The 17,601-nt window shown below is 37.6% G+C and overlaps 1 protein-coding gene across 8 annotated transcripts; it reads right to left on the reverse strand.

Moving 5' to 3' along the window:
• Positions 1-430: 430 nt before the first annotated feature.
• Positions 431-14,754, reverse strand: LOC124119311 (adhesive plaque matrix protein 2-like). Of its 8 annotated transcripts, none has more exons than XM_046481791.2 (15): positions 14,701-14,754; positions 12,620-12,766; positions 10,198-10,314; positions 9,507-9,611; positions 7,992-8,108; positions 7,172-7,288; positions 6,380-6,496; positions 5,615-5,731; positions 4,823-4,939; positions 4,058-4,174; positions 3,264-3,380; positions 2,819-2,935; positions 1,478-1,594; positions 1,238-1,348; positions 431-954 (listed from the first exon to the last, which is right to left on the reverse strand). In XM_046481791.2, the coding sequence occupies exons 1-15, from the start codon at positions 14,732-14,734 to the stop codon at positions 872-874; spliced, it is 1,650 nt and encodes a 549-aa protein (XP_046337747.1). In that variant the 5' UTR covers positions 14,735-14,754; the 3' UTR covers positions 431-871. The 8 variants fall into 8 exon arrangements, with proteins under 8 accessions (XP_046337747.1, XP_046337745.1, XP_046337748.1 ...); XM_046481789.2 differs by lacking the exon at positions 14,701-14,754 and adding an exon at positions 14,159-14,313; XM_046481792.2 differs by lacking the exons at positions 9,507-9,611; positions 14,701-14,754 and adding an exon at positions 14,159-14,313.
• Between the last annotated feature and the right edge of the window lie 2,847 nt (positions 14,755-17,601).

A 17,601-nucleotide genomic window follows, 5' to 3' on the forward strand; every position in this document is an offset into this window, starting at 1 on the left:
GACCATTTTGTTGTTTTAAGCTGCAATTTTGGAAGACAAACAGACAGATAGGTTGCTTGAATGACCATCCATAAAGCTCTATTCAAACAGTGACCATAAGATACTTTGTTGTAAGCGACTGGAGCCTGTATGCGACGGGAGTTATGTTCGCCTGAAATTCCGCCGCTCATCGCATGCAAATCAAGGGCAGAGAAGTATGTTTCTAATAGCCGCAGCTTGATAATGGTATAAGGATCTACATCGAAACGTAGATATATGTAATAAACTAGAAGTTGTTATCCATAAAAGCGTACGTTTTCGTACTTACTCACCAACTTCTAGAATGCCAATGAAACAGTTATTCTTTGAATGCTGAATGCGCCAGTACAGTTCATTTATTCATCTAATATCGCTAACTAAGACTTGAAAATCATACATAGGACAAAATCAATTGAGAGATATAGTTCTTTATATAACTGATATACTGCTGAAAGCGGCATTGGGTGTTATATGATCAAAACACACCACACATATGCATTTGGTCTTGAACCGTACCTTTTATTTCAGTGGAACAACCGACTTACATCAGTAACTCTACACGTCATCAAGGTATTGCACAAGGGAGGAGATCAAGTAAGACAGACGTTTTTTTCATATTAATCAGGACAGAAACATCACCAATTACAAAGGTTTCTATGGTTTCATGAAGCAAGCCAGTGACACAGGTAAATGTTTCACTCATATTATGAATCCGTCAGCTTTATTTGGATCTAGTCTGGTGATCATTAGCACGATCTTTGAAGTAGACAAACGAAAAACATTCAATGAATATTTTCCAAAATAGCTTGTCAATTTAGATAGTTGCCATTACAGTATTTATACCAAGCGACGATTAGAACTGCATCAAGAATAGACTCGACAATGCAGAGACGATGAGCGTGGCCACGAAGAAGGTCAACTGACTGCCAGCTCCCTCTGAAAGAGACGTAGAAAAGGCGTGGTTTTAGTATCAATGAAAATATCTGTCCGTTTGGTCCAATTGAGCTTGTAGGCCCATGGAAGATGACTTTTTCAAACCGTTTTGAGTATACAATGTACGTATTTTGATAAAAGACGTCATAGTCAATTTGTCTTGTATGTAACTTGAATTTGGATTTTGGGTAAACGTAGCACATCAGTGAGTGAGTTAAAATTTAACGGCACCTCGGCAGTATCTTGGTCATTTAGTAACGAGCGAATTCTTAAGCACGAGACTTACGACAAGTGGCTCCAGTGAGGCCTATGGGACAGGTACACTGGTAGGGGAGTGTGGATGTGTCGCACGATCCTCCGTTCTTACACTCACTTCCGTTGGGGGTGCACGGGGGAGCTGGAAAGTAGTGTCCGGCGATTACATCTGGTTATATTTTACATGTTGAATTTTTCTTGATCAGCTTCTTGATTTTAGCAGTGATTTCTTCGCCTTTATTTATTAAATATAATATAAGTGCCTACATACCCGTAGTACATGTATTTCCGCCATAGCCGGAATAACACTGACAGAGATAGGGGCTCATGCAAGTGTTACAGCCTCCCTTGGCCCCGCACTGGTTTCCTGTAGCTGTGCAGACTGGTGCTGAAAAGAAAGCAGAAAATCTCATTTTGAACCCTGGACATGTTTGATGTAATATTGATGCGTTTACAAAAACATGTCATTATTATGCTGGATTATTGGTACGAAAACAGCAAATATCTTGAACATTTTGCCACAAGTCAAGATATTTTTATTCATCTCAACCAATTTTGAACGTTGGCATATTTGTGATCATGTTCGCACTAATCATGTTATCTGAGAAACATATCTACACATCGAAATGAGGTGCTATATCCTACAAAACAATGTGGCAAAGCCTTTTCCATATTGAGAAGAAATCCACGCCTGCCCCTAATTAATAGGGAAACAAATTAGCTTCTTCTGACACTTGCTGTAAGTCCTTATTTTAGTTTAATAAATAATAGTTACACTGTTAGTATACCAGTACATATCCAAGCAGGGCATGCGGTCGTAATGTTGTAGGAAAGCCCTACGTGAAAACAGGGCATACGGTGGACATCTGCAGTCTTTAAGCAGATGGAATAATAGATTTGATTTTGATTTTTGAGTGATGCGATTATGATGTTAGCAACATTCTTTATTTTAATAACGTTTCATAATGACCACACATTTTATGTAGAATTTGTGTGCACATGAATTACTTATAACAAAATGTAATATCATAGCATAAGAAAGTTTAGAATGAAAGAAAGATTTGTATTATTTACTTACCCATATGAAAAATCACAATTACTCTGCATCCCGAACCAGTGAAATTATGCACATGTTGTCAAACACGTAGCAAATATCTTTCGTAATATTGCACTACACGTCTGAAGTAACCACTTTCAATTACTCACAATGTGATATGACTTTTCGGCATACAACAAATACATCAATGCACATAATCATAACGGATGCAGTTTTGTTGCATGTGGCAGGAGAGTTTAGTCCCTTTAAATGAGTGTCATAATACATTGCAGTTTCAGTATACATGTATAAGCAAGTCAGTGTGTAATGTTGTAGCCCAAGGAGTTACAGGACATATATTCTCTACATTCTTTAAATGAATGAAAGGATGAAAGCTGTATAACTAGTATAAATCTACGCGATGGGTCATGAGTTTCAGTCATTTACCAATAAGAAACATGACAATACGTTTTCATGCCATTCCAACGCAACTGTGAAATTTCTATCATTTCACTGCAGTAATGTAATATTCAGCACGCCTTTGTAAAAGATCATGATAGGATAAAAGTCATCTACCTGTGGTACATTTTGGTCCTGAATATCCGTTCTTGCAGATACAGAGGTATTCGCTGCCTGTTGTTGTGCAGTCGCCATTAGTTCCACACTGCTTTCCAGTAGCAGTGCAGATTGGGGCTGTACATATTAGCACAATTACTGTACATCCAAAACCAATGAAATAATGCACGTGTTGATGCACAATATTGATGAGGAATTGCTGTGCAAATAAATAAAGTCATATATAACCCAACATGTAATCCTTATGGATAAGAAATAAATATTCACAGCTGTACCACTCAAATGCGCGATTGACGGTTGTATTATTATATTTTCCCATGTGAAGAATAACAATACGTTTCCACACCATTCCAACGCCACTGTGAAATTCCTCTCAATTCACTGCAGTAATGCAATATTCTATCTGGCATTGTAATAAATCGTTACCAGATTTACAGGCATCTACCTGTGGTACATTTTGGTCCTGAATATCCGTTCTTGCAGGTACAGTAGTATGGGCTGCCTGTTGTTGTGCAGTCGCCGTTAGTTCCACACTGGTTTCCGGCAGCAGTGCACATTGGGGCTGTAAAAATAAACATAATTGCTGTGCATCCAAAACCATAGAAATTATGCACGTGATGTCAAATGCTGTATTGTGCACTTGAAGCAACCACTTTCATTTACTCACAATGCGATGTGATTTATCGTCATACAACAAAGACATTCATGCACATAATCAATACGGATGAAGCATGGTTGCATATGGCATTAGATTTTAGTCCCTTTAATTTAATTATAATGCTTTTCACTTTCAGTATATAATCAAATCAGGGCGTAATGTTGTAGGAAAGTCCAAGGAATTACAGGACATAGACTGTCTATATTCGTTAAAGCAGATAGGATAAACGATTAGATTTTAATTCTTGAGTGATGTGATAATGATGTTAGCAAACTTCTTTATATTATTTACGTTTGGTTGTTACCACAATGGTACAATGTTGATGAGGAATTGCTGTGCAAATCAAAACGTTCACATAATACACAACATGTAATCCTTATGGACACGAAATGAATAATGACAGCTGTACAACTCTATATCTTCACAATGGCCGAATTGCATTATATATTTTCCCATGTCGAAAAATACAATAATGTTCACACCATACTAACGCCACTGTGAAATTCCTCTCAATTCACTGCAGTAATGTATTATTCAACCTGGCATTGTAATAAGATCGTGATAGGATAAAAGTCATCTACCTGTGGTACATTTTGGTCCTGAATATCCGTTCTTGCAGGTACAGAGGTATTCGCTGCCTGTTGTTGTGCAGTCGCCATTAGTTCCACACTGCTTTCCAGTAGCAGTGCAGATTGGGGCTGTATATATTAGCACAATTACAGTACATCCAAAACCAATGAAATAATGCACCTGTTGATACAAGGTGAACACACAGCCAATAACATTCGTATCGGCATACAACAAATACATTCATGCACATTATCAATACGGATGAAGCATGGTTGCATATGGCAGGAGATGCTAGTCCCTTTAATTTAATTATAACGCTTTTCACTGTTAGTATATAATCAAATCAGGGCGTGATGTTGTAAGAAAGTCCAAGGAATTACAGGACATAGACTGTCTATATTCGTTAAAGCAGATAGGATAAACGATTAGATTTTTATTCTTGAGTGATGTGATAATGATTTTAGCAAATTTCTTTATATTATTAACGCTTGGTTGTCACCACAATGGGACAATGTTGATGAGGAATTGCTGTGCAAATAAATAAATTCATATATTACCCAACATGTAATCCTTATGGATAAGAAATTAATATTCACAGCTGTACCACTCAAACATTACGCGATGGACGGTTGTATTATTATATTTTTCCATGTGAAGAATACAATACGTTTCCACACCATTCCAACGCCACTGTGAAATTCCTCTCAATTCACTGCAGTAATGTAATATTCTACCTGGCATTGTAATAAATCGTGACCAGATTTACAGGCATCTACCTGTGGTACATTTTGGTCCTGAATATCCGTTCTTGCAGGTACAGTAGTATGGGCTGCCTGTTGTTGTGCAGTCGCCGTTAGTTCCACACTGGTTTCCGGCAGCAGTGCACATCGGGGCTGTAAAAATAAACATATTGCTGTGCATCCAAAACCATAGAAATTATGCGCGTGTTGTCAAATGCTGCACTGTGCACGTGAAGCAACCATTTTCATTTACTCACAATGCGATACGATTTATCATCATACAACAAAGACATTCATGCACATAATCAATACGGGTGAAGCATTTTTGCATGTGACAGGAGATTTTAGTTCCTTTCATTTAATTATAACGCTTTTCACGTTCAGTATATAATTGATTCAGGGCATAAAATTGTAGGAAAGCCCAAAGAGTTACAGGACACAGACTGTCTATATTGTTTAAGCAGATAGGATAAACGATTTGATTATAATTCTTGAGTGATGTGATAATGATGTTAGCAAACTTCTTTATATTATTTACGTTTGGTTGTTACCACAATGGTACAATGTTGATGAGGAATTGCTGTGCAAATCAAAACGTTCACATAATACACAACATGTAATCCTTATGGACACGAAATGAATAATGACAGCTGTACAACTCTATATCTTCACAATGGCCGAATTGCATTATATATTTTCCCATGTCGAAAAATACAATAATGTTCACACCATACTAACGCCACTGTGAAATTCCTCTCAATTCACTGCAGTAATGTATTATTCAACCTGGCATTGTAATAAGATCGTGATAGGATAAAAGTCATCTACCTGTGGTACATTTTGGTCCTGAATATCCGTTCTTGCAGGTACAGAGGTATTCGCTGCCTGTTGTTGTGCAGTCGCCATTAGTTCCACACTGCTTTCCAGTAGCAGTGCAGATTGGGGCTGTATATATTAGCACAATTACAGTACATCCAAAACCAATGAAATAATGCACCTGTTGATACAAGGTGAACACACAGCCAATAACATTCGTATCGGCATACAACAAATACATTCATGCACATTATCAATACGGATGAAGCATGGTTGCATATGGCAGGAGATGCTAGTCCCTTTAATTTAATTATAACGCTTTTCACTGTTAGTATATAATCAAATCAGGGCGTGATGTTGTAAGAAAGTCCAAGGAATTACAGGACATAGACTGTCTATATTCGTTAAAGCAGATAGGATAAACGATTAGATTTTTATTCTTGAGTGATGTGATAATGATTTTAGCAAATTTCTTTATATTATTAACGCTTGGTTGTCACCACAATGGGACAATGTTGATAAGGAATTGCTGTGCAAATAAATAAATTCATATATTACCCAACATGTGATCCTTATGGATAAGAAATTAATATTCATAGCTGTACCACTCAAACATTACGCGATTGACGGTTGTATTATTATATTTTTCCATGCGAAGAATACAATACGTTTCCACACCATTCCAACGCCACTGTGAAATTCCTCTCAATTCACTGCAGTAATGTAATATTCTATCTGGCATTGTAATAAATCGTTACCAGATTTACAGGCATCTACCTGTGGTACATTTTGGTCCTGAATATCCGTTCTTGCAGGTACAGTAGTATGGGCTGCCTGTTGTTGTGCAGTCGCCGTTAGTTCCACACTGGTTTCCGGCAGCAGTGCACATTGGGGCTGTAAAAATAAACATATTGCTGTGCATCCAAAACCATAGAAATTATGCGCGTGTTGTCAAATGCTGCACTGTGCACGTGAAGCAACCACTTTCATTTACTCACAATGCGATACGATTTATCATCATACAACAAAGACATTCATGCACATAATCAATACGGGTGAAGCATTTTTGCATATGACAGGAGATTTTAGTTCCTTTCATTTAATTATAACGCTTTTCACGTTCAGTATATAATTGATTCAGGGCATAAAATTGTAGGAAAGCCCAAAGAGTTACAGGACACAGACTGTCTATATTGTTTAAGCAGATAGGATAAACGATTTGATTATAATTCTTGAGTGATGTGATAATGATGTTAGCAAACTTCTTTATATTATTTACGTTTGGTTGTTACCACAATGGTACAATGTTGATGAGGAATTGCTGTGCAAATCAAAACTTTCACATAATACACAACATGTAATCCTTATGGACACGAAATGAATAATAACAGTTGTACAACGCTATATCTTCACAACGGCCGATTTGCATTATTCATTTTCCCATGTCGAAAAATACAATAATGTTCACACCATTCCAACGCCACTGTGAAATTCCTCTCACTTCACTGCAGTAATGTGATATTCAACCTGGCATTGTAATAAGATCGTGATAGGATAAAAGTCATCTACCTGTGGTACATTTTGGTCCTGAATATCCGTTCTTGCAGGTACAGAGGTATTCGCTGCCTGTTGTTGTGCAGTCGCCATTAGTTCCACACTGCTTTCCAGTAGCAGTGCAGATTGGGGCTGTATATATTAGCACAATTACAGTACATCCAAAACCAATGAAATAATGCACCTGTTGATACAAGGTGAACACACAGCCAATAACATTCGTAATATTGCACTGCAACCTGAAGTAACCACTTTCATTTACTCACAATGTGATATGACTTATCGGCATACAACAAATACATTCACGCACATATTCAATACGGATGAAACTTTGTTGCATATGGCAGGAGATTTTAGTCCCTTTAATTTAATATAACGCTTTTCACTGTTAGTATATAATCAAATCAGGGCGTAATGTAAGAAAGTCCAAGGAATTACAGGACACAGACTGTCTATATTCGTTAAAGCAGATAGGATAAACGATTAGATTTTTATTCTTGAGTGATGTGATAATGATTTTAGCAAATTTCTTTACATTATTTACGCTTGTTTGTCACCACATTGGGACAATGTTGATGAGGAATTGCTGTGCAAATAAATAAATTCATATATAACCCAACATGTAATCCTTATGGATAAGAAATAAATATTCACAGCTGTACCACTCAAAAATTACGCGATTGACGGTTGTATTATTATATTTTCCCATGTGAAGAATAACAATACGTTTTCCCACCATTCCAACGCCACTGTGAAATTCCTCTCAATTCACTGCAGTAATGTAATATTCTACCTGGCATTGTAATAAATCGTGACCAGATTTACAGGCATCTACCTGTGGTACATTTTGGTCCTGAATATCCGTTCTTGCAGGTACAGTAGTATGGGCTGCCTGTTGTTGTGCAGTCGCCGTTAGTTCCACACTGGTTTCCGGCAGCAGTGCACATTGGGGCTGTAAAAAAAAACATAATTGCTGTGCATCGAAACCCATAGAAATTATGCACGTATTGTCAAATGCTGCACTGTGCACGTGAAGCAACCACTTTCATTTACTCACAATGCGATATGATTTATCGTCATACAACAAAGACATTCATGCACATAATCAATACGGGTGAAGCATTTTTGCATGTGACAGGAGATTTTAGTTCCTTTCATTTAATTATAACGCTTTTCACGTTCAGTATATAATTGATTCAGGGCATAATAACACAGACTGTCTATATTGGTTAAGCAGATAGGATAAACGATTAGATTTTAATTCTTGAGTGATGTGATAATGATGTTTATTACTTGCCCGTGAAGAGATCACCCGTTTAATAAACATATAGCTTTATTACACATTGTGTAATACCAAAACGCGTGCTTATGTACTCTCGGAACACGTTTCACGAACAAATATTGAAAGCTCTCAACATCTCTTGGCTTATTCAACGACATTGCGTGTGGAGTTGATAGATCACTGAGAGGAGCTTATGCACACTCGATGACCCCAGCAACCTTGTTGCTAGGCTGACGTCACATGGCATTGTTTCGCCGATGGATCTTGCATCAAAATTCCACAAATTACGTCATCGGGTATTGTGACGTTATTGAAAACTTTGAGGTGCAAGGCCCGTTCCACAAGACGATCGTATTGTAGCGCAACGACAGTCGTTGGTCTAAGTTAAAGTATTTGAGATGCGAAAGTCTTAGCCCTACGATAATTTTGTGAATTCTAAAGGTAGACCCGTTGCATGGTATGAAATTCATACGTTTCAACTTTTGACGTGTTTGAAGTATTATTCTGTTAAACTCAATTGGACTATGTCGTGGATCATGTAGGTGTCAGCCTATTCATACTCAACAGTATAATTAAAAAAACGTTATAAATTGCAAGTAATAAATAAAATACTAAACTCGCTCCCGTGTAAAACCAATTTATGAAACTCGTGAATAGTTGTGGTATCTGACTCGCTTTCGCTCGTCAGATACCACAACTATTCACTCGTTTCATAAAATTGGTATTACACGGGAGCTCGTTTAGTATTCTATATTAGCAAACTTCTTTATATTATTTACGTTTGGTTGTTACCACAATGGGACAATGTTGATGAGGAATTGCTGTGCAAATCAAAACTTTCACATAATACACAACATGTAATCCTTATGGACAAGAAATGAATAATCACACATGTACAACTCTATATCTTCACAATAGATAATTTGCATTATTCATTTTCCCATGTCGAAAAATACAATAATGTTCGCACCATTCTAACGCCACTGTGAAATTCCTCTCAATTCACAGCAGTAATGTAATATTCAACCTGTCTTTGTAATAAGATCGTGATAGAATATAGTCATCTACCTGTGGTACATGTTGGTCCTGAATATCCGTTCTTGCAGGTACAGAACCCCGTTGTGCAGTCGCCATTAGCTCCACACTGGTTTCCGGTAGCAATGCAGATTGGGGCTGTAAAAATTAACGTAATTGCTGTGCAAATCCATAGAAGTTATGCACGTGTTGTCAAAAGGTAAACACATAAACAACGTCATTCTAATATTGCACTGCACACCTGGGAACATCAACTTTAGTCCCTTTTATTCAGTTATAACGCTTTTCACTTTCAGTATATAATCAAACCAAGGCGTAATATTGCAGAAAAGCCCAAGGAGTAACAGGAGATAGACTGTCTATATTTTTTAAAGCAGATAGGATAAACGATTTGATTTTTATTCTTGAGTTATGTGATAATGATGTTAGCAAACCATTTTTATAGCATTTACGTTTGGTCGTTACAACAATGGGACAATGTTGATATTTTTCATACATAACATAACGTGTAATCTTAATGGACAAGAAATGTATAATCACAGCTGTACAACTCATAATCTACACAATGATTTGTAAAAACCAGTATTTATTTTCCCATGAGCAACATCACAATTCGTTTTCACACCATTCCAACGCCACTGTGAAATTCCTCTCAATTCACTGCAGTAATGTAATATTCTATCTGGCATTGTAATAAATTGTGACCAGATTTACAGTCATTTACCTGTGGTACATTTTGGTCCTGAATATCCGTTCTTGCAGTTACAGAGATATGGGCTGCCTGTTGTTGTGCAGTCGCCATTGGTTCCACACTGGTTTCCGGTAGCAGTGCAGATTGGGGCTGTAAAAATAAACATAATTGCTATGCATCCAAAGCCATAGAAATTATGCACGTGTTGATAAACGGTGAACACATAGCCAGTATCATTCGTAATATTGCACTGCACACCTGAAGTAGCAACTTGCATTTACTCACAATGTAATATGCTGTTTTCCTGTAACAGGGTGAACACAACAGCTGTTCACCCAAGACCATAGCAACTGTCGTCAAGGGCGAGACAGAGGATGTCAAAAGAGTTACCTTTGAGACATGAAATATATCAAACCGAACCAGTCAAAGCGACACAACTCGGAGACTAAAGACGTTTGGCTTTAATAGTGAGTGAGTACAAATTTAACATCACGTCAACAATATCTCAGCCATACAACGACGAAAACAAGCTGCACATTCATAACATAGGACACGAGTGTGTGTGAATCTATTTATTATTCAATGGCATTGTGCATTGTTAATTAACAATGTATTCAGTTAAAATCTGGCAAAGCGGGAGATTTTAATATAGAATATCTCTGCATATTAACAAAGAAAATATACATCTAACAAGGTGTAATTTGTTTGGATAAGAGAAGCACCATCGTTGTTACACAGCTCCATGCCTACTCGGTGGATGATTAATATTATTGCAACACCCATACAAAATATTCGCCTCACCCAATAGTTTTTGTCTGGTAACCTAATTTGACACCGTATACGGCAAGTAAAGACACCAAGCCTCACGCCTCGCTGGGTAGTTTTCTTCTAACCTAATATGACATTGTATACGGCAACTAAAGACACCGCGCCTCACGCCTCACGCCTCACGCCTCGCGCAGTAGTTTTCTTCTAAACTAAAATGACATCGTATACGGCAACTAAAGACACCATAACGAATATATTATGCCGAAAAGTTTACACTATCTGTATAACCCCTAAAGACCAGTACATGTTTTCGAATAACGCTTTAATGTAAACACAAACGTTAACAATGGAATGCACTAAATGTGAATGTATAAACAAGTATTATAGCTGAAATGGATAGATTTATTATTATCATAAAAATTCCCGCATGTTATCAGACATCTGCGGGCCATTATAACTTGATAGCAGCCCGCTTTTTCCTAACGACGGGCTGCTATCTATTCAATTGCGATGACGTCATTTGCGTCACATTTCTTGTTTGTGACGTCAGCCTATATTATGCTCTATGACGTTACTATTTGTAAATCAGTGACGTCCGCTGTGAGCTCTTTATCTCCATAATTTTATCATTAAAGTCACGAACTCGGTTTCGGTAAAAAGAAATGTCTTTACACAGCACAATTTATGATATTAAAACACAAAACAGTGTTGAATAACAAATTTCGGTACCAGAACTTTCATGCGAAATATGTGAGGTGGGTGTTGGAAAATCCAAAATGGCTGTTACTGACAGTATACGGTCTCACATTACGTCAGTAACACCATATCCGGAAACATATGGGGTTAGTAGTTTTGCTGTCTGATTCGTCAATCTCACTTTGAGGCATAATAAAATTCTTCATCACGCCATTCCAACGCCACTGTGATACAATACTAGTATATTTCACTGCATACATGAACCAACAATTTAATTTGATCCGATCGACATGAGATTTAATATCATCTACATGTGGTACACGTTAGCCCTGAATATTCATTCTTGCAGGTACAGTCGTAAGGCCTGGATGTTGTGCAATCGACATTTAGCTCATTTGGATATTCAAGATTTTATACCTCAGCGATATGGCGATAAAACTAAGTTACACTTTCATATCATAGTACAAAGCACAGAATACAGGTTCACATGGTTTCATCACTTATGATGTCTTACCAACTTGTATTGAACGCAAGACACGTAACATATACGATTTTGTGTGATTCTGACCAAAAATGAATGTGTCATCATACCCATGTCATAGTGTAACCTACAGCTCTTAAAAATACAATGACGTGATGAAGCGGTCTTGAAAGCGACCTTCAAGGGTACGTACTTGCTATGATTTCAAATGTTGGGTAATGACTTTAAACAAATTCGGATAAATAAATGAGAAACTCCGCCAACTCGAACTCAATTAACTAGGTATGTCGTTCAAGACAAGTAAATGTTATGGTTTTAAATGTATGTAGCATCTATAACTGCGGGAAGTTCTGATATATTTCCTATTTGTGTTTCGAACTACAGGTAGCTTGACATATATTCGTGGCCTCTTGAGTTTGAGGTAACGAGGTGTCATTGTATTGCCTTTGTTTCTAAGATTTGATAACGCTGCTTGTGTGTTTTGTAACGATCATCATGCTAATCACTTACGGATAGTACAGTCATAACCATCGTAGCCATCCGTGCACGAACACTCAGCTGAACAAGGGGTGGGGCACGTGCCGTGTCCGTTACAGCTATTGTCGTTGACACAGACATTTAACGCACCATGGGATAAGACTATGCACAACACAATACCTGGAAATGAAGAATGAAGATCATTACTAAAACACAGCACACCTGTTCAACCATCTACAAAATGTGGGAACTTATAAACAAGGGTCACAAAGCTGAAAACACACAAACCGTAATATGTTCATACCACAGTATGTGTCTTGCTGTAATGTTTTGTGAAGCGGTATTACGCTATGGACGTTTGGAGTAAAATATACCAAGAGAACCAAAAGGGATGACTTGAGTATTAACTGGGAACAGTTCATTTTGTGAACAAATGGCCAGACAAAGTATGACAGATGAGGAACAATAAGCATGGTTAGGTCAGAGAAACCTCTACAACAGGTTGACTGTGACCACAACAAATCAATTAGGGTTATTTCAAGGTTATGGAATAACAGCAAGAGTTCATTTAGTTAAGTTTTGAAAATAAATTCATCGTAAATAAAGGAGTTGCCAATCTCGGATGTCAGCACTCATATAGTGAGTGAGTGAGTTGGGTTTAACGCCGCTTTTAACAGTACATGTATTCCAGTTATATCACGGCGTGTTGGCTTAATGTGGACCAAGTGATGCAGGTCCCAGACGTTTACCACTTCGGTGAAACCCACGAGCACGGGTATGGTGCTGACAAACATAGAAACATAATCGGGGCGAACCGAGATTCGAACCCACAATCATAGGTTTTTGGCTTGCCCAATGGACGCAACTCTGCCCAGCGAATCACGGCGCCTTAGACGACTGGGCAACCCGTGCCCCCGCACTCATATAGACGAGATATAGGTCTATAAAGTCTTGATCATTGGTAGACTATCGATATCATTTAACACTTTCTGACATATTGCTTCTTCATGCAGTTTCGGTATACAAATAATTTTTCGTAAATATCAGTATCATTGACATTTTCATAAGCAATTTGATGGTGTTTGTCCTTGGATTAACATATTCATATCTGGGTAAATATTTCCCCCTCGTATTAGTATACGGTGGACAAAGACGTAAACTAACAATATCACAATAATAGGAAAATAATTATAATACTTTCTACATTATTTTTTATAAAACTAACAGTTTCTATATAAAAATGAAATTCAATCGTAATTTGCTAATATATGTTCAGGTATGTTTAGATACAATCAGTATCAGATTGAGCAAATGATTTGTTCATTCTTTTGGAAAAAACATCTTTTAGCCTTTGTTTAACAGAATCTTGGCATTCTTCTAGCTAGTCTTTTACGTTTGAATCGGCTCTTTGAGCAGAAACGAAATGAAAAAGAAGAAGAAATAATTGGTTAATTGGAAAATATCTTGTCTTGTCTTGTCTTGTCTTGTACATTCATCACTAATCATACACGTTACATACATGTTCGGTATGAGCACCAGGATGCCAATTTCTTTAATTGAAGAAAATCTTACCTGTACCAGCGAGCATTGGATGAAAACGAGACATGTTGATTTCTACCGTTCTGAAATCAACGCGCAGCTATACGAACTCAACAACAATGTCATCTGTTATATATCAGCTGTTACCATAGCGTCGACACGACTGACGGCATGGATCTCGTCATTTGGGGATTGGGCCGGTCCAATCAGCTCGAAGTGGGTGTTTGGCAACAACACTATTTAGCGGAAAGTCAATTGACAGGGAAATAACTTAACCGAAGAGGACGAGTACACATCCTCAGAGGAAATAAACGATCTAACCTTATCAGCCCCCAAAACCAAAAGCTATAGAAAAAAACTCACCCAAAACGTAGCAAGCAAAAAACTAAACAACTTAGTCCTCCTACTAGCTTACATGATAAAGCAATCTAATCCAGAAGCCAGCTCCAAAGCCTTCTTGTCTTGTCTTGTCTTGTCTTGTCTTGTCTTGTACATTCATCACTTATTATACACGTTACATACATGTTCGGTATGAGCACCAGGATGCCAATTTGTTTAATTGAAGAAAATCTTACCTGTACCAGCGAGCATTGGATGAAAACGAGGCATGTTGATTTCTACCGTGCTGAAGTGGGTGTTTGGCAACAACACTATTTAGCGGAAAGTCAATTGACAGGGAAATAACTTAACCGAAGAGGACGAGTACACATCCTCAGAGGAAATAAACGATCTAACCTTATCAGCCCCCAAAACCAAAAGCTATAGAAAAAAACTCACCCAAAACGTAGCAAGCAAAAAACTAAACAACTTAGTCCTCCTTCTAGCTCACATGTTAAAGCAGTCTAATCCAGAAGCCAGCTCCAAAGCCTTCTTTGGGGTAGCACATAAACTAAAACTCGTCGCCACCCCTTTCGACGGTTTCAGCAGCAACCTTAATGACCTACTACAGTAAATACCTAAACCAAACATAAACATAACATAAATCCACCCAGTTTCCCAATGGAAGGCCTCGCCGGCCATGGTTCTGAACTTAAAGCTAAATTCAAAATAGATAAAGGCCCCCATGTAGCTTGTATTCAAGAAACCAAATTCTCACATAAAACTAAATTCAACCTACCAAATTATAACGCAGTAAGAACCAACAGGTCCAAAACCATCCCAGGCAGAACAGGGGGAGGTCTAATCATCTACGTTAGAGAGGATATCAACTACGAGGAAGTTAAAGTAAACACTCCTAATCTAGAAGCTAATGGAATCCAAGTCACCATCAATAACAAAAAAAAAAAATCATTAACATCTATCACTCAACACTGAAACCAATTAAAGATACAGACCTAGACATCCTTTACCAATTAGGAAATAAATCAACCATCTTCCTATGAGACTTCAATGCCCATCATCCTACCTGGGGCATTGCAGATAAACTAGACAACCATGGACAACCAACTAATATCAGAGTGGATCGGGAAAAAATGACCATACGCTATCGGACCAGTGTCCCCTAGAAAATGGCACTCCCCAGGGCAGCGTCCTCAGCCCAACCCTCTTCAATATAATGATAAATGATCTATTCGAGGGCTTATCCCTAAACTAAGCACTTCAAAATTCGCGGATGACGGAGCCCTATGGATCCGCACTAAAAGCATTAAAATGGCAGAAAACTTAATCCAAAAATCTCTAAATAAAATACAGCAATGGGCTGACAAATGGGGCTTCTCCCTTAACTCAGAAAAAAACGGGAGTAGTCTTCAAACATAAAAACATGAAACCTGCCTACCCAATCCTCCAGCTAAACAACCAAACAATCAAATTCCAAAAACAAACCAAATTCTTAGGACTCATTTTCGATCAACACCTCACCTGGGAGGCTCACGTCCAAAACCTAAAAACTTGATGCAGCAAAGACCTTAACACACTAAGATTTCTCACCGGCTCTAACTGGGGAGCCTCCAAAGATACCCTCCTCTCAATCTATACAGCACTAATTAGATCAAAACTAGACTACGGCTGCGCCATATACAATACCCTAAACAACTCTCTATCTAAAAAACTTGACTCAATACAATACCAAGCCTTTAAACTAATTACACGCACCCAACAGGGGAAATGCCACTAAATCTACGCAGGGAACATCTAAGCCTTAATTTCTGGGCCGCGTCCCAAACAAACCCTCTCATCCAAAACTTATTTAACCAAAACATTAGCCCAAGAAACCAAACTCTATCTCGCAAACACCCCTTACTCACCCCAATATCCCAAAGAATAACTAACTACCTCAATGAACACCAAACTCAAAATCTTAAACAAAACTGCAAAAAATCAAATATCTTCACCCCTAAACATATTGTACATAAAACACATTTTAAACAAAAGCAAGTTGCCATTAAAAGTACAATATCCAGTCTCTAGGGCTTATGAGACACTCTAAAAGCATTTAAAACATATAACATTCTTAAATATAAAACACAAAATAAAATATTATATACAATGTTAAGACTAGAAGAGATGCACTCTCCTTCTATACATGCTGTATAATGTGATTGCTAAAAGCGGCTGTAAAATTACTTCTTGCATCAAATAAGATAATTGCTGAATGCTATTAAAATAATAAAAGTCCTGATTTAATTCAGCTGCCTTGTGTAGTAGTTGATATCTCAGGTCACTGTATACAAAACAATCTATTAAAAAGTGTGATTCGTCCTCAATAACATAATTATTTTTTTCTGCACAAAATTTACATATTCTATCATTTAAAGGAATAGGTGGCTTGGAATAGCGGCCTGTTTCGACTAATAGAGGGAGGTTACCACACCTAAACTTAGATAAAACACTTCGATAATCCCTTCGCTTCACACATTTCACATAGTGGCACACATTCACATCAAATTTGAAAAGTCTGAAAGTCCTTAGCTTGTTACCATTTGGTTTGTTCTCATCATCCCACACTTGTTTACACCATGATTCACAATCTTTCTCTTTCAAGATATCCTTCAGTAAGTTCACTTTTTTCTTGTTATTGTCACTGTCACTGATAATCCCATCCACATTTAAGTCTCGTACCAGCATTTCAGTTCTTTTATCAAGAGATTTACTTTGATACATTGCCCACCTATGAATAATATTTGGAATTCTGCTATCTGGCATTGATTCACATCTGAAGAATTGTCTAAATAATTCTATCTTTTGATCCACATCACTTGATGACCATCCCATATCGCTGCGAATCGCCAAGTTGGATGCATTTTGACCGGTTCCTAGACAAAATCTACAAGCTTTGTTTTGGATGACTTGCACCTCCCTGTATTTGTTAATCCCCCATATACCAGCTCCATAGAACAAAACAGGCTTGATAAGGGTATTGTACAACTTGGTATACACTTCATAGGACATCCCACCACAACTTCTAAATTTAGTGTACAATGCAGATAGTGCTCTACTGGCAGATTTACAAAGTTCTTTTACAGTCTTATGCATGT

This window comes from Haliotis rufescens, unplaced genomic scaffold, assembly GCF_023055435.1.
Source record: "Haliotis rufescens isolate VD_foot unplaced genomic scaffold, xgHalRufe1.0.p SCAF_6, whole genome shotgun sequence".
In the NCBI taxonomy this organism is placed as follows: Eukaryota; Metazoa; Mollusca; class Gastropoda; order Lepetellida; family Haliotidae; genus Haliotis; species Haliotis rufescens.

What these genes read in the sequence shown, in the direction of transcription:
- LOC124119311 (XM_046481791.2), bottom strand. Translation starts at nt 14,734, where the DNA reads ATGCCTCGTTTTCATCCAATGCTCGCTGGTACAG. An exon ending in AGGACCAAAATGTACCACAG is followed by an intron (nt 9,612 to 10,197) that starts GTAAATGACTGT and finishes TAATTTTTACAG; the next exon opens with CCCCAATCTGCATTGCTACC. An exon ending in AGGACCAAAATGTACCACAG is followed by an intron (nt 1,595 to 2,818) that starts GTAGATGACTTT and finishes CTTTCTTTTCAG; the next exon opens with CACCAGTCTGCACAGCTACA.